Below are 20,125 nucleotides of genomic sequence, written 5' to 3'. Positions count from 1 at the left end.
AACTCTGGTAGGAATTATACAGGAAGGGCTCAGGGCTTTTGGTATAAATCCTTATCTGGAGGTAGAAACAATGATGTCCTGAATCCCTGGTTATACAGGCAGTTCCTTCTGCTATGGGGGAGGCCCTCCCTGACAATAACTCAAGGAGCACAATACCATACAGGGAGACAAATCAGTAGTTTGGACTGGGAAGCTGGCCCTGCCTTGGGCACATACCAAAGTTCCCTGAAGATGAAAAAAAGGCACCATGGTTTATAGTAAACATTTAATTGGTTCCATCAGCAATTCCAGCACAAGTTTTCCTGAAAGGGAGGCAGAATCAATCTACCCAGAGGTTCATGAAGTATGGGGTGGAGGGGTCATTGAGGAGGCCCCCAAAGTCACTAACCCACTCCACACACCCAGGAGCCCAGTAGAATGAGGGTTGGGTTGACCAAATGCGAAGAGGGAGAAAAGGGATGCAGAGTATGGGAAATACAGGCCTTGGCCCATATCTTTGCCTACAGAAAGGAAAAGGGAGGGCAGGATTCCCTGCGCAGAAGGGCTGGAACTACATATTCATATGTTCAACCTCATTATGTAGAAGTAAACAGATGAGTCTCTTTCCAACTATCTTGCATTAGGAACTCCTCCCAAGTGGTCTTCTGTCACCTCTATTCTATCTTCCCCATTCTGTATTTCAAGTCCTGCAGTTCAAACTCAAGTTCTGAATTCTAAGTTCTACCTTCTGGGTTGCTGGCTCTGGGTTGTTCTTCCTGTTCCATTCTGCTTCCTAACCCCAGATCCCTTTTCCTAGCCTTTCTGGGTTAATTAGGTGGATCTCCTGCTGACTTTGCTAACTTGAGGGTTTTCCTTTACTTCCTGAGGTGGTTCTAGGCCTTTCCCTAGCAGGAAGAACTTGGTACAGCGAGTGGATGGCTTAGTGAAGACCAGTGAATTGCTGAGAGCCTGGACTGGTTTGACCTCTCCCCTTCCCACCCCACCTCTAACCACTAGACACACTACCTTTTGGGCAACTAATGCTAAACTGAGGTTTTCCATGGTGATAACTGGGGACTGGTGGCCTTGAGATGAGGAATTTTAGGGGGAAATATGAGAAGACATAAAAGGTGGTTGTTCTTCAGAGAAATTAAAAACTGCTTCCAGCACAGGGGAAGGGATGGGCAGGGCAGGCAGAGCTGTAAGTCCTCAGAACTCTATCATCCTTCAGCTCCCCATTGTCTGAGCGGAGCTCTAGCCCCAAGAGTCCTCCCAAATCTGAGAAAAAACCAAGACAGCAGGACTGGGAGCTCCACTGTCCGTGGCTGCCCTGAGGGAGAAGGGGAGTGAGGTGGAGGCAGCAGCGGCATCACTGGAGAGGTGAGATCTTCAAAGGGATCATGATCCGAGACTCCATGTGTCGCACCAGGGGGACTGCAGAGAGAGGAAGGGGTCACAGAGGTGAATGAGGCGAGCTAACCTGGAAACTAGCTTTTGAAGAGGGAGAATGCGTGGGATACTGAGACAGGAAATGCCCCACTGCCCTTCTGGAATGGCCCTTGGAGAGCAACAGGTCTTCCAAACTAAACTATGGAAGAAGAGGGGACTTAGGCGGTGATGAAATGTAACATTTAAATTTTTTTCATAATTATATATATTATTTTCCTGAGTTTGTGAAAATAAAACAACAATAAAAAGCTATCATAGTAAAAAGTAATTTCACAGATACTATTGCTTAGGACAATGCTATGTAAAGAACAAAGTAGGGAGATGTAAAGAAAAATACCAAGAAAATAATTGTAGCAGTTGTCTACTGGTAGGACAAAAGCTCTGAGGGGGGCCCTGGCAGGTTTGGCTCAAAGGTTAGAGCATCGGCCCACGGACTGAGAATCAATGTGTCTCTTACAGCAATGTTTCTCTTCCCCTCCCTCCCTTCCACTTGGGGGAAAGAAAAAAAAAAGTCAATGGAAAATTATATCCTCGGGTTGAAAAACAGAGTTAGTTCAACTGTCTCATTTTACAAATGAGGAGGCTGCAGCCCATTTGTCACCCAAAGTCACCAAGGAGGTCAGACTCCATCCCACTCAGAGCTATTGGAACATTGCTGTGCATACAAATTACCTACAATTCTTGTTAAAGCACAGATTCTGATTCAGTGAGTGGGAGAGGGGTTGAGATTCAGCATTTCTAAAGGTTCCAGGGGATGCTGACACTACTGTCATTTGGGACCACACTTTGAAAAAGGAGGCTCCTGTTAACACCTTCAGGAGTTGTATTCTCCCCATACTAGTTGGTTTAAGTGTGGAAGCCCAATTGTAAGCTCCTCAAGGGCAGGGACAGGCTCCTCTTCATTCTGGAACCCCAGCCACCACCACAGTCCCTAGTATACAGCGAGGGCTCAGTCAACAGCTACTGAATCCAGGTGGTTCTAGGAGGCCCAGAAAAGTGACAAACAACTTGTTGGAAAGTATTTGCTGCATGCTTTCTCTGTGCCAGAATCTGGGTGAAGCACTTTTCATAAATTAGCTCCTGGAATCCTCCCTCCAGGTACTATCACCATCCCCATTTTATAGATGAGGAAAAAGCCTCAGTGAGGTGGAGAACCATGCCTGAGATCACAGGGCAGACTGAACTACTCCACGTATCTGAAGCAGGGACCTCCTAGTTGTTATATCATCCCCTAGATCACTCACTTAGGACTGCCTGGATCATGTGGAATGTGCCACCAGGATAGAAACCCAATAACTCATTGTCTTAAAAGCAAGTTCCCCATCACTGGAAGTAATCAAGTGAGGCTAGATTCCATCCTCAGATAGAGCTCCTAGCAGATGACCTCCAAGAGCCCCACTGACCCCTCCCAAAAGAGGAGGTACTCACCTGTGTAGTAGACATTTTCATCCCAACCCCTCTTTCTCCAAGCAGCATTTCTAGTCTCTTCCCGAGACTGCAGGTCTTTGTAGGCTGTGGGAAAGGCATAGCCTCATTCATTGGGTACTGAGAATCTGACCCTGTACCCAGCACAGGGCTCTCCTCTCACTGCCCCACACCCTGCCCTGCTGTCTTCCTCCCCGATGCCTCAGACTATCCGTAAACACTGTCTACTTTGACAGTCTCATCCAATCAGTACATTCTCTCAGCCTCCAGACTCGTTTAGCCAGTGCCCACTTAATCTCCACTTGGATGTATCAGCATCTCAAGTGTAACACTTTCGAGAACCAAAATTAAACTCCTGAACTGGCCAACCTGCTCCTCCTAGGGTCTCAGTGACACACAGCTGCTCAAGCATGAGTCTGGGAACCCTGGAGTCCTCCTCTTGCTCCACATAGACAGTTCATCCACAGTCATACTGGTTCCACTTCCAGACTAATTAGTCTGAACTTGTCAGCATCCTCACTGCCACACTTTGGCCAGGCCACCACCTCTCCTGCCTGAACTAGTGTAACTGTCTCCTGGTACCCCACTTCCTCTCTTGTTCCCCTATAAAGTGCTGTTGGCATAGCACATAGCAGCCAAAGGAATCATATTAGAACACACATCAGGCCATGTCATGCTGCTTATAATGCTACAGTAGCCTCTGGCTGCATCTAGGATAAATCCCAACTTGTCCCCATGGCTGCAAGGCCCAGCCTGATCTCCACACTCTTCCCCACTCTCTCCACACCAGCCTCCTTTGCACCCCTCAAAATCCTGAAGGTCTTTCCTGAGCTCGTGGCCTTTGCACACATTGTTCCCTCTACTTGGAATGCCCTTCTCCCCTCACCATTCACGGCTGGCTCCTTTTCATCCTTTGGCTGGGCTTACATTTTTACCTGCTCGCAGAGGCCTTCTTTGTCTATTCTAGTCAATGTAGGTTCCTATGCTTTTCTTCTTCATTTCTCCCTGTCGCTCTTATTCATAACAACCTGAATTTACCTTTATTAGTTTAAGTCTGAGGTGGTGTCTCCCTCTGTTAGAACTAAAGTGCCCCAGGGTGCTAATGTATTTGCATTGTCTACATGGATAACAACGATGTAAGAAAGGGGACTAGAAGGCTCCCCAGCCTACCCCAGAGATGGTGCACAACGTAGAGCTCTCCTATCTGTGAGAAGAAGCCGCCTACTGCCTCCTGGTTCTCTTGTCGGTACTTGATGGCCCGAGCCCTGCGAGGGCAGAAGAGTGGGGGGAGAGGCCAGAGCTGGTACAAAGGGCCCCCTGAGGTGTCCTCAGGCTGCCACAGCTCAAGGGAGAGGCCTGAGGCAGGGCCCCCAGCTCTCAGATGGTCGGGGAATGGGGTGACGGAAGTACAGCTGCTAGCTGGATGTTCTTCCAGGGGATCCTCTAGAAGATGCTCACCTCTGAGTTGGATCCTTCTATAGGATCCATGAGGGGCAGAGGTTGCAGGGTTCCCTGCCATATGGCACTGGGCAGGGCAGGTGGGCAGGGTGTCCCCAACCCAAGCCCCTGGCACTACCACTCACCAGTTGTTCCCCCACTCGATCATGGTTCCTGGCTGAAAGAGAACCAGAAGAGAATTGAATGAGCCTCACCTAGGATTGCCAGCATCACAGCTGGGGGAAGATGGGAAACGACATGTCAAGTCTCCCCAGCTCCAGGGGTCACTTGGCCTTATTCAGGGGCCCTGACTCGCACCTGGGTGTGCATGTGCACATAGGTGCGCACACCTGTGTTCTGAGCCCAGAGGGAGGGAGAGGCCAGAATCCCCAGTCTAGGTGCTAAGGCACAGGGCCCACCCACCTTGGGGCACCTGTACAAGCTGTACCGTAGCACCGAAGGCGGGAGCAGACAGGGATCTGGTGGGAGGAAGTCACCTTGAGCTTGTATGTCCTCAGCTCATAGATGTTGGGACCTGCTCTGGGCTGTGGCTCATTCCAGAAGCTGAACTCAAGAAGCATCTGATTTCTCCTGGACAGCAACATCTGGCTCCGCTCCTTTCGAAACTCCAGGTACTCCTGCAGGTATGGTGATGAGGGCATGACAGCTAGGAAGCACTACACCCTTCCCCTGCAGTATGTCCCATGGGGTGGTGGACAGAGCTGGGCCAGAACCAGTAAGCGAAGAGCTTTGAAAAGTGGATACCAACACACCTTGTTGTTCTTTAGCTTGTTCATGCAGTCCATGAGGGCTGGGTAGCCGCCTGAGAATCGCCACAGGTGCACTGTTGTAGGGTGAGAGATTCCAGTCAGGGGGCCCCTGAGCCCCTGCCCTGCTGACCCCCAAATTAGCTAAGTGTGTATATAAGGGGGTGGTCTCCAGCCTGGTTCTGTTGTACCAGGACCCTCTTGAGTTTCCTTTGCCTTGATGGGGGGCAGTGCTGAGCAGGGGATGACCCCAGACACACACCCAGAAACCTAGGTTTGAGCTCCAGCTCTGCCAGGTGGCCTTTGGTTCCTCTAGGTTTCGATGTCCTCATCTTGAAAATGGCAATAATGTTCCCACCCAAACTTCCTTAAACAGATGGAGACCCAAGAGATTGAGACAGGAGATGCCCCAGGAGCCTGGGGACTGCAGGCAAGAAGGAAGTTTACTTTTCACTGAAAGCTCTTGTCCTATTTGAAAATTTTATTATAGCCTCTGTACTGGGTTAAATATTTCCCCTATCCCCAAGTTCATGCCTGCCCAGAACCTCAGAATATGACTTTATTTGGAAATATAGGGTCTTTGTAGGTACAATTAAGCTAATATTAGGTCATATTGGGTTGGTTTTAAATTCAGTGATTAGTATCCTTATGAGGGAGATTTGGACAGAAACAGAGAAAGGGTACCAAGTGAAGAGAGACACAGAGAGAACGCTCTGTGCCTAAGGAGGCAGAGACTGGAGTGATGTAGCTACAGGCCAAGAATTTCCAGCAACCACCAGAAGCTGAAGAAGGCAAGAAAAGATGCTCCCCCGAGAGCCTCCAGAAGGAGTGTGGCACTGCCCACACCTTGATTCCAAATTTCTGGACTCCAGAACTTGAGAGGACAGATTTCAGTTGTTTTAAATTACCTAATAGTTGGAACTTTGTTATGGCAGCCCCAGGAAAGAAATACATCTTGAAATGATAAAGAAACATAGTCACTGTGGAAGCGAAGAAAGGAAACAGTCTTATCATCCTTAGGAGAAAAGAAACAGTCTTACCGTCCTTGGGGGAAAGGAAACAGTCTTACCGTCCTTGGGGGAAAGGAAACAGTCTTACCGTCCTTGGGGGAAAGGAAACAGTCTTACCGTCCTTGGGGGAAAGAAAACAGTCTGCCATCCTTGGGAGAATGGCTGGGACACGGGAGGAAAGCTCCCAAAGGGTCAATGGGCAGGCTAGAGCTGAGGGTAGTTAGCTAACTAGCATTTTGGAAGCTGAGACTCTTGTTACTTCCCATCCCCAGCCTGTCCCTCACCTGCCTTTTGACTCCATCTGTCCCTTGGTTTTTCCCATCTGCAAAATTGCCTGACCCTAAGGTTTAAAGGCCCTTTCCAAGGGGGAAACAGCAAAAGTACTGTATGGACAGAAGTCTATCAAGACCAGAAATGCTGACCTAGGGAAGAGGAATTAAGTTAATACTGGGGGCAGGGGACCAACAGGGAAAAGTTACAGGCAAGGCATTCTAAGCCCATGAGAAGAAAGAATTTTCTAACAATGAAAGTGTTTCCTCCAGAAGATAGACTAGTGGTTCTTACAAATTCATTAAAATGTAGATTCCTGAGCCCTTCTCCTCAAGGATGTCTCAGAGGGTCTTCTCCCCAGCTGATTCTCAGCAGGAGATAACACTTCAAGATACACAAAATGTAGAACATGCTTTTCCTCAAAGTTCATTTCCCAACTAGCAAACACTTAGGAGAATCCAAGGGATGCTGCTGGAGCTAAGTTGTACCTAAAATGGGAAAACTGCAAGGGCTAGAAATGAAGACAGTTTGCTTTTCTCTCATCTACCTTTTGATGTATCAATGACTGTTACTGAAATAGAATAAATGATTAAGAGAATCTATCTGCATATCAGATTTATTTATTTTTTCCCTTTATTGATTTTAGAGAGAGAGGAAGTGAGAGGGAGAGAGAGATAGAAACATCGATGAGAGAGAACATCGATTGGCCGCTTCTTGCATACCCACACTGGGAATCCGGCCCACAACCTGGGCATGTGACCTGACTGGGAATTGAACTGGCAACCTATAGGTGCATGGGTTAACGCTCAACCACTGAGCCACATCAGCCAGACTATCACAGATTTTTTTAAAGACACAGTTATCAGAGCTATGAAAGGATGAGATAGGCTGGCTTAAATGGTAATGAGCTTCCCATTGCTGGGAGTGTTCAAGGGAAGCTTAGAGAACCTTCTTTTGGGGTAGGTTCAGAGGAGTTCCCTGTGCTGTGTAGAGTCTAAATCAGCACTGTACAAAAGGACTTTTGACTACAATGCAAATGTTCTATAGCTGTGCTGTCCAACACAGGAGCCACGAGTCACATGGGTCTATCAGCGGGCACTCCAAATATGGCTGATGTGACTAAGGAATTGAATTTTTCATTTCATTTCATTTAAACTTAAATAGTTACATGTGGTTAGTGGCTACCTTCGAGGACAGTGTAGATCTAAATGCCAAGGCCCCTTTGAATGGCTGAGATACTGTGAGTCCATCAAACCCATGTGTGGCTCCTACCAGCTGGTGCCAACTGAGGTGGGTAAGTTGGGGTGGGAGGGAGCATGCTGAGGGATAAGGAACCAGTTCAGACAAGTGCCCCTTTTATTCCATGAATATGTGCTGCATACTGGAGATTCAGTGGTGAAGAAACACAGGCAGAGGCCCCGCCCTCCCAGGACTCACCACCTACATGGGGAGACAAACAAGTACACTACAGGGTACATGATCAGGGCTGTGAAGAGGCAAATCCTGGAGGCTGGGGAACCAGGAGAGATACCTCACCCAGCTTGGGCAGAAGGAATCAGGGAATGATGTCTATGCCGAAATAAGAGATAAGTACAGGAATAAGCCAAGGAAAGTGGGCAAGGGAGAAAGACTGCTTCAGGCAGAGGAAACATCAGGAACAACAGTGTGGAACAAGAGGGCGAAACTGTCGCAGGTAGGACAGCACAGTAAGCAAAGAATATGTCCAGAGACAAGGCCAGAAGCTGGGCAGGAAAGGACTCGCAGAGCCTCATGGGCCCCCCAAGGGCAGAAGGGAGCCACCACAGGTGTTTGAGCTGGGGAGTGAGCCGATGAGGATTGCATTTAGAAAGAACCCTCTGTATGCTGCTGTGGAGAGGGAGTGGAGGGCAGCCAGGTGTAAGAGGTACCAGGGGCCTGGGGTGGGCGGCAGTGGCACTGGAGAGGTGGGCACCTCACCTGCCTGGTCCTGCTCCCCATACCATGTGTTCCAGTTGCCCACGAGCGAGCAGGGGTAGTCCTCATCCAGGTGCAGCTTGGGCAACACAGCCTCCCTGTGGGAGGGGCATAGAGATGGGAGAGGGCTTATACCAGCTGCCAGGGCCCCTGAGATAAGTGTTTCCACTCAGGCCCTCAGGGCTGGGTATCAGTCTCCCCATCTCTAAGATGCAGATGCTGGACAAGACATCCTTAGGACTCCTGGCTCTGAAAATTATGTCCCTGGATTTCTGTAAGGAGAATGGGGCTGGGATACTGTCCCCACCCAAATAGGCACTGAACAGGTGGATGGAGGAAGATGCTCACGTCAGGCTGTTGTAGGCATCCAGATACTCGGGCTTCACATTGTGAACTGCAATAGAGGATAGAGAGTGGGAGGTGAAGCAGGGTGGGTGTGTGTCTGCGGGGAGCTAGGGTGCGGGGAGCCCAACAGGGCCAAGGCTCCCAGGACAGCTCAGGATATCCCAGCCCCTCTCATCTCCCAGCCGAAGCCTTTGGGGCCCTGGGACAATGGGCTGGTGGGTGCAGCAGCCACTCACACTGGATTTTGTACAGGCTGCTGGTCTCCTTCTTGGACAGCAAGGTAGAATGGGCGTCCTTCCGAGGATCTACCTTGTGCACAAATAGCGAGCGAAACCAGCTGCCTTCATTGTCCTTGGAATAGAAGCTGCAGGACAAAGGAATTCAGAAGGATATGCAGAGATATGGGGAGCCTCAGCCCTTCCATATGCTCAGACAACCCACTCCCCTAGGCTGGACCCACATTTCTGGGAAGAGGGCCATGGAATCCCATGGCAGCTCCAGAATGTAACGTCACTGGAGACAGCTGAGCAGACCTGGTCCCTTCTACAGAGATCCTGGCTGCCCAGTTTGCTTCCTGAATCATTGAAGAGCCTCAGGAGGCCAAGAGAGGCAGCCCCACCTCCCATCTCTCTCTCTCCAGCCGCCCTGCCTCCACTTCACCCCCTTCCAAGGGGTTCTCCACTTAGGCACACAACTGCAGCCCCTTTCCAAGAGGCAGACAAACCCAAACCCACCTACTGGAAGTCCAAGGTCCTTGACAGTCAAACCTATATTGTCAGCCTCCCCACAAGTGTGTACCCGGCTCTCCAGGTATGCTCCTCCCTAAACACACCAGGCTCTTTTACTCTGTGCTTTCTTTGCAAGTTCTGTCCCCTCTGACAAGAATGCTGCAGTCACTGCCCTTCCCAGTGCTCACACTACACTTGGCCTGTGCCCCTTCCCAGTCCCCACAAATGGACAGCCAAAGACAAATAAGCTTTGTCTCTGAGGAGGTCACAGCCGCTGGAAGAAATGAGCTTTGGGACACAATTACAGCTGGAAGTCTCTGGGAGAGCCCAGGTGAGTGAGCCTGAATTTAGCCTCTGGCAATCTGGGCAGTCTCTCCAGAGGAGATGATCTGGCCAGTCTCCAAATCTCCATGGCTGATTTGTTAGATTGAGGGAGTAAAAAGCACTGCAAGGCAAGATTCATTCATTCATGCAGCCAACACTTAATTGACAAATATCTGCCTTGTGTACCTCGCTAGGGTGCTGTGAGAATGAATGAATGAATGAATGATGTGCCTTGTTCAGAGCAGAGGGACCATAACTGCATTCCCCACACAAAGTCCTCGCAGCTTCTAGCCAGGCCTGAAAAGCAAGTCTCCCGCTGGATGACTTCTGGCAGTGGAGGCCATGTTAGCAAGTCCTCCCCTTTTTCAAGCCTTGTCTGTGGCTAGAATAAATGTCTTGTGAATTCAAAATATTACATTTTTTCCCTCAAAAATATGGAGCAACCACTGGGACAGATGAAATTTAAACAGCATCTTGGCCTGGTGGTTGAGCATTGACCAATGCAACAAGAAGTCGCCAGTTCGATTCCCACTCAGGGCATATGCCCAGGTTGTAGGCTAAATCCCCAGTGCAGGGCATGTAGGAGGTGGCCAATCGATGTTTCTATCTCATGAATATTTCTATCTCTCTCTCTCCCTCTCCCTTCCTCTCTCTCTAAAATCTGTAAAGAAAAAAAAAATTTTTAAACCATCTTAAGCCCTGGCTGAGTGGCTCCATTGGTTAGAGTGTCATCCTGCACACTGAAAGGTTGCAGGTTTGATTTCCAGTCAGGCCACATACATATGTTACATGTTCAATCCCTGGTTGGGGCATGTTATATGAGGCAAGCAGATCAATGTTTCTCTCTCATATTGATGTGTTTTTTTCCTCTCTCTCTCTCCCTCCCCCTTCCTCTCTCTCTAAAATTCAATTAAAAAACATATCCTTGGGTGAGAATTTTTTTTTAAAAAGTATCTTAAAATAGTGATCCAGTCCTGGCCAGTTGTGCAGTGGTTAGAGCATCAGCCTGCAGTTCAGAGAGACTCAGGTTTGGTTCCCGCTAAGGGCACATACCTCGGTTGCAGTTTGTCCTTGGCCCTGATTGGGTCATGCAGGTGGCAACCACTCGATGTGTCCCTTTCATGTCGATGTTTCTCTCTCTCCCTTCCTCTCCCTCCCTCCCACTCTATCTGAACAAAAAATGAAAAAATGTCCTCGGGTGAGGATTTAAAAAAAAAACAAAAAAGTGATCTAGTTGAACGAGCACAGAGAAAAGTGAGTAAGAATATATCCCAATAGCTCTCCAAAAAGGACATACAAATGGCCAAGGGACATATGAAAAAAATGCATAATGTCACTAGTCATCAGAGAGATGCAAATTAAAACAACTATGAGTATCACCTCACACCTGCCAGAATGGCTGCTATCAACAGATCATCACACAAAGTGAGGGTGTGGAGAAAAGGGGACTCTAGTATACTGCTGGTGGGAATGCAGACTGGTGCAGCCACTATGAAAAACAGTATGGTGTTTCTTCAAATAATTAAAACTTGATCTGCCATTTGACCCAGTGATCCCACTTCTAAAAATATATCCTAAGAAGCCTGAAACACCCATCAGAAAGACTTTATGTACCTCTATGTTCATAGCAGCACTATTTACAATTGCTAAGATCTGGAAATGGCCCAAGTGTCCATCAATAGATTAGTGGATTAAAAAGCTGTGGTACATGTACACAATGGAATACTATGCAGCTGTAGGAAAGAAAGATCTCTTACCCTCTGAGATGACATGGAGGGACCTGGAGAGTTTTATGCTAAGTGAAATAAGCCAATCAGAGAAAGGCAAGTATCACATGATCTCACTTATTTGTGGAATATAATGAACAAGGTGGGCTGATGAACGAAATAGACCCAGAGACATAGAAAGGAGTATGGTTCAGACTGTCAAACCTCAGAGGAGGGGGTGAGGGGGATGGATGAGATGAAACAAAGAACTTATATGCATGTATGCATAACCAATGGACATAGACAACAATTGGGGGGGTGGCGAGATGGGGAGAAGGGTGTCTGGGGGAGGGGGAGGCATCTGTAACAAAAATAAATTAATAAAAATTGGAAGGGCCCTGGCCAGTTTGGCTCAGTGGTTGAGTGTTGGCCTGTGGACCAGAGAGTCCCAGGTTCGGTTCCCACTAGGGGCATGTACCACACAAAAAAAAAATTGGAAGAAAAAAAAAAAAAAGAATTCATCCCAAACTGTTAATATTGCTTACCTGGGAGAGGGGTGAGGGAGATGGTTCAAGTTTTTTATTCATTATAATTTGTAAAGCTAAAAAATATTGTTTTAAGTGTTTCTGAATTCATAGGCCTTCTGTTATCGTGCATATAAAAAAACCAAAAATACAATTATCACCAGATGGGTGGTGTGGTCTATGAAAATTATTGATCAGAATAAGGGAGTCTCACTATAGATAACATTTGCTGATGACATCCTCTGTGCCAGGGATCTGTGATTGACTTTTCAGTAGCATGATACCACTGAACTGTGTATTGATGTTTCAGTGTGGATACTATCAGTGTCCCCATTTTCGAGACGGGAAAATAGAAGGGCAAGGAGTTTAAGGAACTTGCCTGAGGTCAAATAGCAAGTCAGGGGCAAATCTCAGGCAAGGACCAACCCAGAGCTCTTTCTGTTAAAGCCAGCCCCCACCTTGGGTCAGGCACTGACCTGCAGAGCACAGGTGAATTTCAACAAAGCCACTGCCAGAGTGGATGCTTCTTCTGGAAGGGGTGGAGGAAGGGAGAATATCAGCTCCTCCAATTTGTCAACCAAGACCTTTGCTCCAGAACTGGACTCCAAGTAATTTATTAACACCAGTACTGACCAAGATAAACAGCCAAGTGGCCAGCCCTGGAGAAAGAGCTTCGCATCTGGAGTGCTGGGAAGCGGAAGAGAGCTCCAGGAACTCATGGGCTCCCATGTCTTCCCATCACTCTCTAATCTTTCCTGTCTATGGGCTTCAGTTTCCCCATGTGTCAAAGGAGCAGGGTGGAACAGCCTATCTGGAAAGATCTTTTCTAAAGGTAAAACCCAAGAAGGGACCTGTCCAAGATCTTAGGGCAGGATCTGAACTGGAATCCAGCATTCTCAGACTTGCATTTCTAATTTCATTTTCTCAGTGAAATCACATTTTCTTATCCTTGAACTCCCCTTGAGCTCTCTAACCTTTCTATTTTTTCTAATATACCTTCTGTTTGTTTGATTATGTGACTTGTTTATTGCCTCCTCGCTAGAAGTAGCCCCATGAGAACAGGGATGCTGTCTGTCCTATGTAGCCCTGCTGTCTTGCCCATGCCTGGAACAAGCTGGGCACATGGCACATGCTTAGTCCGTGTTTGGGGAATAAAAGGAGTAATCAGGGAACTCAGACAGAGCTGCAAGAAAATGGTGAAAGGGCCCTGGCCAGTTTGGCTCAGTGGTTAGAGCGTCGGCCTGCGGTCCGGAGAGACCCGGGTTCGGTTCCCGCTAAGGGCACGTACTTCGGTTGCAGTTTGTCCCCGGCCCTGGTTGGTCGTGCGGGTGGCAGCCACTCGATGTGTCCCTTCACGTCGATGTTTCTCTCTCTCTCTCCCTCCCACTCTATCTGTACAAAAAATGGAAAAAATCCTCGGGTGAGGATAAAAAAAATAAAATAAAAAGAAAATGGTGAAAGGTGGAAAGCAAGAAAACTTTTTTGAGATGGGGAGGAGGGTGTCTGGGGGGGGAGACATCTGTAACAAAAAAAAAATTAATAAAAGTTTTTTTAATTAATAAAAAACTTTTTTATGTAGTCTCATTAAACCATCCCAGAAATGCCAAAGATTCTGTTATCAAAACTCTATTAAGAATGCCTCTTAGTCCCTGGCTAGTTTGGCTCTGCGGTTAGAGCGTTGGCCTGTGGTCCAGAGAGACCCGGGTTCGATTCCTGCTAAGGGCACATACCTCGGTTGCAGTTTGTCCCTGGCCCTGGTTGGGTCTTATGGGAGGCAACCACTTGATGTGTCCCTTTCACATCGATGTTTCTCTCTCTTCCTCTCTTTCCCTCCCACTCTATCTGAACAAATAAATGGGAAAATGTCCTCAGGTGAGGATAAAAATAAAAATAAAAATGCCTCTTAGACCTAGGAAAACACAATATAGCTTTGTTCAATCTGCGGGAAGGATCTGCCCCAGCTGGACCAGTTCAGCCCTTCCACAAAAACACCTCTCATATTTCCCCCTCAGCCCTTTCATCATTTTCATATGAATATGTCTTGTCTCCCCAAACACACTGGAAGACACTAGCCAATATCCTCCTATCCCCTAGGATACCTATAGCTTTTAGCGTCAGAATTGCTCAATATTTGTCCCAGATGAGAACTTTTCAGTAGATGACACATTTACACTCTTACTAGTTATTACTAGCCTTTGCCCATGAAACTGCTCCAGAATGTTTTATTTATTTGCTAGGAAGCTGGGGTCTATGCACATTCTGAAACATTCTTGTTTTAAGTTAGCTGACTTTAGAGAGGGCCACATTTCTGCTTAATGTTCCAGAAGCATGTCCCTAGAAGACACATTAGAAGAACTAGCACTAAAGATCTGTTAACCGGATTACTGGTGCAGTGATAACGATAACTATTGTTTACTGAACACCTACTATGTGCTAAAAGCTAATACTCACAATATGTTTTTGAGAAAAATGAGACTTGAAGATGCTGCATGCCTTATTCAAGGACCGTTAATCAATGACCAAGAGGCTTCCAATCCTGGTCGATCTGTTTTCAAAGCCCACAAACCTGAGAGGCCAAAAGGGCTGCTGCTGTCCCTCCAGTGACTTCAGAGAGGTGGAGTAGACTGAGTGAGGGTGAGTGGGGGTGAGTGGGGATATTTGCTAGTATCAAAGGTGGGACCAGGGAGTAAGTAACCGAGGGACCTGGTAAGTAGTCATCCATGTGTATTCACAGCAATCCTGCAAAATACACCTAGCAGGGATCACCATCCCCACTTTACAGAGAAGAAAACCGAGGTTCACAAAGGTTCAGTGCCTCTCATCCAAGGTCACTGAGCAACTGAGGAGCAGCAGGTGGCCTCTGGATATTTGCCCTACAAATGGCTTCTACCACCAACTGATTCTGTAACCTTAGGAAATTGAGGTCCTTTCCCCAGTCTTTATCTCTTCATCTAGAAAATAAGGGGCTCATAGAAGATGATCTCCCCAAGGCCCTTTCTGCCCTAATATTATGAGGGGTCATACAGAAATTGCTTGAGATATAGGCTTGAGCAAGAAGCAATATCTGTTGTGTTTCACCAGGGACCATCAGTCTCATATCATGGCCTTTTCAATCCTCAACAACTCTATGAGCTACATACTATTTTATCACTCCCATTTTAAAGATTAGGAATCTGACACTTCAAGAGGTCAAATGACTTGCCCAAGGTCAACCCACCAAGAAAGGCTGAAGTTAGATTTGCTAATGGCAGGCAAACTCTAGGCTCTCTCCATATCAGCTTTCTCCCCAGATATTGGGCAGTCAGGTGGGGGTACATGCTGGCTCCTCTTTCCCAGCTGCCCCAAAACCCACTGCACAGCACTCTAATATCTAATGGCACATGGAGAGGTCTAAAAAACTGCAGCTTCACAGCTGGGCAGTTGGGCAGGAAGGACCCCTACCTCCTTTCCACAGCAGGGGACAAGTGTGTTTATTTCTTACCAAATGTTCTTGAGCATACACTGTCCTGAACCCTGTGCCAGGGGCTGGGAAAACAGAAAAACGAGGTGCCAGTCTAGTAGGGGAGACAGGCAAGTATATACAGGGTGGTAAGTGCAGAGATGGGGGAAGTACAGGGAGCTGGAGCAAGAGGGAGGGGCAGCCCAGGACCAATCAGGGAGGCCAAACCCTGGCCCAGAGCAGGGCCCAAACAAAAGCCCAGCTGAGGGCATGGTCCAGCAGCCTTCCTTTCCCAGGAGGCCACCAGTTGTGGTGCAAAGAGCACTGGGTGTCAGGAGACCAGGGTCCAGACCCAGTGCTGCCACTGAACGGCAGGGGGAGTGACCTTGGGCAATTCCCATCCATTCTCAAGCCTCCTGTGCCCACCTGTACTGTTCAAGGTCTGGGCAGCAGTGGCTCTTGGGAATCCTTCATTGTTCTCCTTATGTCTATCCCAGAGAACTTCCAGAGGGGGAAGCTGCCTCTCCTAGAAGCCCTCAGTGGATGCTATCTCACGATCACCGCAAAGGCCTGAGGAAAAGGCCCTCTTCCTGCTCCAGGGCCCAGGACCTGCCCCTCCCATTCACCCAATCTTTCATTCTCTGCCACGAATCAGGCACCCACTAGGACAAAGACCCTGCACATACCACCTTCCTCATTCTTGCGCAGGGCTCTACTCCTGGCCTAGATTTTGCCCCCACCTCTAACCCAGAGATTCCAAGACGGGGTCTCTGCCCATCTCCAAGCCCAGACCCTGGCCCCCGCCCCTACACCTTCCCGTGCACGCCGCCCCTACCCCGCCGGGCTCTCACCGCGCCGCAGACGCAGCCGCAACGTCCGCGTTGCTGGGCCGAGGGCCCCCCAGCAGCAGCCGCGCCGCTGCAGAGATGCTGCACAGCCGCGGAGCCATGTTGGAGAGAAGCAGGTTGGAGGAAGGCCCCGCCCCCGAACCCCGCCGCGGAGGAGCGTGAGTAAGTCCCGCCCCCTTCGGCTAGCCCGCCTTCTTCAGCGCTCGGCCAGGTGGGCGTTGCCACCATGCATCCCCCAATTCCACAGAGGCTGGGTGGAAGGAAGTCGAGGTTCTTTTCCTCTGAGCTGTGGACCACTGCTACTGACTTACTCTGTGACCTTAAGAAAGCCCTTTGCCCATTCTGGGCCTCAGTGTCCATTTCAGTAAAATGGGAGCGCTGAACAATGATATCAGGGGTTCTTAACTGGGCAGTGAAGGATGAGAACCAGAGTAAGCCCCGTGAAAGTGTACGTTTTTCTGGGGATGAGAGGAACCACAGGCAGTGTTTATCCCACTGTCAAAGAAACAAAGCCCCTAACAGTTGACTGATGCACAAGACTCTGGGCCGCAGGGACGCTCTCTCTCCATCATCTCCTTTCCTCTTCCCATCCCCATTTACCATTTCTGCCTGGGCCTCCTGGGGTCCTCTACACTCTTCCTGCCCTGTCCAGTTCTTTTGTCTGCTTTACAAACTAATTCCTGCTCAGCCACAATCCCCCAGATCACAGACCTCAGCAGAGGCAGAGAGCCTGTAGACCCCACCTGGGGGCCCAGGGACCTAATGGCTTCCAAAGGGACATAGAAACATGCATGCACACACGCTAGAAAAATGGCCACCACCGACAGGTGGCTCTATCCTGGTATGCTTGCAGTTGGGGAATGTAGGGCAGGCTCTAATTTTTATTCCTTTAGCAAATATTGAATCTGCCTGGCTAGTGAATGTGCTAAGCTCTGAGACACCAAAGGTAGGCAGAACAATAAGCTCCCAGCCTTTTGGGGACTTAAGGGTGGTAGGGGAGACAAAATCCAATTGGCACTGACTTTGAGCCCCTCCAGAGCAGGTAGGCACCTTAGGCCTTTCTCCCTTCACTGCTCCTGCCTGGCACCTGAAATATTTATTGAATAAGTGAAGAATGTAACAAAAAATATTTTTGCCAATTGCAATAGAGGTTGTGAAGTATGGGGAGCTATGAGGACTTATAATGCGGATGAAGAGAAAAAAGGAGGTCCTATATAGACTTTGAGGGTCAGTGATGACTTCTATAAGAAAGTGAGGCTCGCCCTGGCCGGTTTGGCTCAGCGGTTACAGCATCGCCCCGCGGACCGGAGAGTCCCAGGTTCATTTCCCACTAAGGGCATGTACCTCGGTTGCAGTTTGTCCCCAGCCCTTGTTGGGGTCGTGTGGGTGGCGATGTGTCTCTCTCACATTGATGTTTCTCTCTCTCTCTTCCACCCTCTCTTCCTCCCGCTCCATCTGAAGATAAATGCAAAGGGTGTCCTCAGGTTAGGGAAGGAAGGAAGGAAGGAAGGAAGGAAGGAAGGAAGGAAGGAAGGAAGGCTTATACTATGACTTTCTTCCTGTGTTTTCTAAAGTTGCTACAATTAACATGTATTATATGTGTGATTTATTAAAAAAAGGAAACTGTATATCATTATGATAAATGGAAAACCTGAATAGATTGCCATAAACAGGTAGAACCATCAAATTAGCAATGAAAACAACAGTGTGGCTGCTGCCTTGTAACTCAGGCAGAAGGCTGTGAGCCTGAGGTCTGCTCTCTGTGTTAACAAAGAAGAGCATGGAGAAGGGTTAGAGACAAAGCTGGGCCTGGTCGCTCCTTAGGGTTATCAGAGGGACCAAAAGGGAATAAGCTTCTCATTCAGTCAGGGTGATTGGAGGGTTCCCAGTCACAGCCACTTCAGGAAAAGCCCAGATGAGTACATGGATGTGCAGCAAATAAGGTGTCACTGGTATCATGTGGTGGAGCTGTCCCTCCCTTAGGATCTGAATGTGGCAGGCATGGAGGGGTGGAAGTGACCACCTCCCTCATCTCACCTGACTTTGGACCTAAGCTTTAAAGGATGAATAGGGAGAGTTTGCCAGGAGCAGGGATCAAAGCAAGGAGAACCTTAAGCAGAGGAAGCAGTGTGTGTACAGTATGTGAAAGGGTTGCCAGGAAGAAATGGGTCCAAATTGTTCAACACGATCCAATATAATTAAAGGGTGGAGATTATGTGGAGGCAGCTTCTCACTCAGTACAAGGAATACTTTTCTAACAATGGTGTGGGCAATCTTGATGACCTGTCACTGGATATGCCAACAGAGGCTGCATAGCAACTCATTGACCATATGATAGAGGTCCTCTGGCAATGAAGCCACAGGAAGCCAAGACCCTTGGACAGGGAGACAATGGTCCTCCTGGTCTAGACTGAGAGTCCTCACCAAATTCTTGGTGTTTCTGGCTGCCTCTGCTGGGGAGAAGGAGGGAGGGCTGATCTGATCTGCAGCCTTCTCACACTGGTCTAGGCATTTCCAAAGAGGGTTTTCCCATCTCTCACCAGTCAAGTGGGGCAGGAGGATCAAATGAAGTGGCTCCAGGAGCATGCTCCCACCCCTGATCCAGAGCGATGGGAAATGGGTGTCCCTCCCCATGCCACATGAACCACAGTGTGGCAGCTCACATTTTTTTAAAAAAAATATGTTTTTATTGATATTTTGAGAGAGATAGGAAGGGAGGGAGAGATAGAAACATTGATGTGAGAGAGACATCTATCAGCTGCCTCTTGCATGCCCCCTACTGGGGATCAAGCCCACAACCTGGGCATGTGCCCTGACTGGGAATCGAAATGGCACTTCTCAGTTCATGGGACGATACTCAGTCTCCAAGCCACACTGGCCGGGTGGTAGCTCACTTGTTATGCAGCTTTGAGAATTCCATCCCCACCCCAGCTAGAATGATCAACTCATCCCAGTTTACTGAACTGCCTTAATTTTATTGCTGAAAGTCCCCCATCCCAGGAAACCCCTCTGTCCCGGGGAAACCGGGAGGTTTGGTCATCCTAATTGTGGCCCTCTCCCTCTCTCCAGGACACACACTCACTCCATCCCAGAATCTTTTCTTTGCTGAACTAACTCCATTTACCCTGCTCGAAAGGGGGCTCTGTTCGTGGTTCTTGGTGATGTGCAATGCCAGTTAACTGAGCAGCTGGTTTGAATGGGTTCCTGCCCCATGGACCATGCATTCTGGGCAGCAAAGCAGAGAAATGTTGAACAATTCTACAAATAAGGAATCAGGCCATTTACAATTACTGTGGAACAAATTACCCCAAATTTTAGCAGCTTGAAACAATAAACATTTATTATCTCACATGGTTCCAAATGGGTCAGGAATTCAGGAGTGATTGGTTAGCTGGGCTGATTCTGGCACTGAGTTTCCTGCAGTGTCACAGTCAAGATGTCAGCTTGGGCTGTGAAGGCTTCACTGGAGCTGTAGGATCGACTTCCAAAGTGGGTGCTCACACACCTGGCAAGTGAGTGCTAGATGTTGGCCAGGGGCCTCATTTCCTTGCCACATGGGCTTCTCTAGGCACTGTGTGGGGGTCTTCACCACATAGCAGTTGGCTCCCCCCAAAGCAAGTTATCCAAGAGAGACTAAAGTGGAAACTTCAAGAACTTATATAACCTGGTCTTGGAAGTCACACTCTGTCATTTCTGCATATCCCACTGGTTATATGTGTCAGCCCTGCTCAGTGTGTGTGTGTGGGGGGGGGGGGGGCTTTACAAAGGTGTGAATACTAACACTCAAGATCACAGGGGTCATCCTGGAGGCTGGATACCACAATTAGGCTTTGCACTAGGCCCAACTTAATTATTAGGATTGAACTCAGCTCTTCAAGTAGTTTCCTATGAGCAGGCCTCCCCAGCACTATTGTTTTCTGT

The 20,125-nt window shown here is 48.4% G+C and overlaps 1 protein-coding gene across 1 annotated transcript; it reads right to left on the bottom strand.

The window, feature by feature from the left end:
• Window positions 1–277: 277 nt before the first annotated feature.
• Window positions 278–16,330, bottom strand: NIPSNAP1 (nipsnap homolog 1). Its single transcript, XM_036276441.1, has 10 exons — window positions 16,208–16,330; window positions 8,872–8,999; window positions 8,639–8,684; window positions 8,294–8,388; window positions 5,064–5,134; window positions 4,788–4,928; window positions 4,437–4,468; window positions 4,024–4,118; window positions 2,857–2,940; window positions 278–1,413 (listed from the first exon to the last, which is right to left on the bottom strand). The coding sequence occupies exons 1-10, from the start codon at window positions 16,303–16,305 to the stop codon at window positions 1,349–1,351; spliced, it is 855 nt and encodes a 284-aa protein (XP_036132334.1). The 5' UTR covers window positions 16,306–16,330; the 3' UTR covers window positions 278–1,348.
• Window positions 16,331–20,125: the final 3,795 nt, after the last annotated feature.

Source organism: Molossus molossus, unplaced genomic scaffold (genome assembly GCF_014108415.1).
Source record: "Molossus molossus isolate mMolMol1 unplaced genomic scaffold, mMolMol1.p scaffold_m16_p_22, whole genome shotgun sequence".
Taxonomy (NCBI): Eukaryota; Metazoa; Chordata; class Mammalia; order Chiroptera; family Molossidae; genus Molossus; species Molossus molossus.
This window is presented reverse-complemented; position numbering and strand designations above follow the sequence as displayed.

Excerpts from the sequence above, each read along its gene's own strand:
- NIPSNAP1 (XM_036276441.1), bottom strand. The coding sequence starts at position 16,305 with ATGGCTCCGCGGCTGTGCAGCATCTCTGCAGCGGCGCGGCTGCTGCTG. Across the intron at positions 8,685-8,871 it reads CAGCCTGTACAAAATCCAGT|TTCACAATGTGAAGCCCGAG; the intron begins GTGAGTGGCTGC and ends CCTCTATTGCAG. Across the intron at positions 4,119-4,436 it reads ATCGAGTGGGGGAACAACTG|GGCTCGGGCCATCAAGTACC; the intron begins GTGAGTGGTAGT and ends CTGCCCTCGCAG.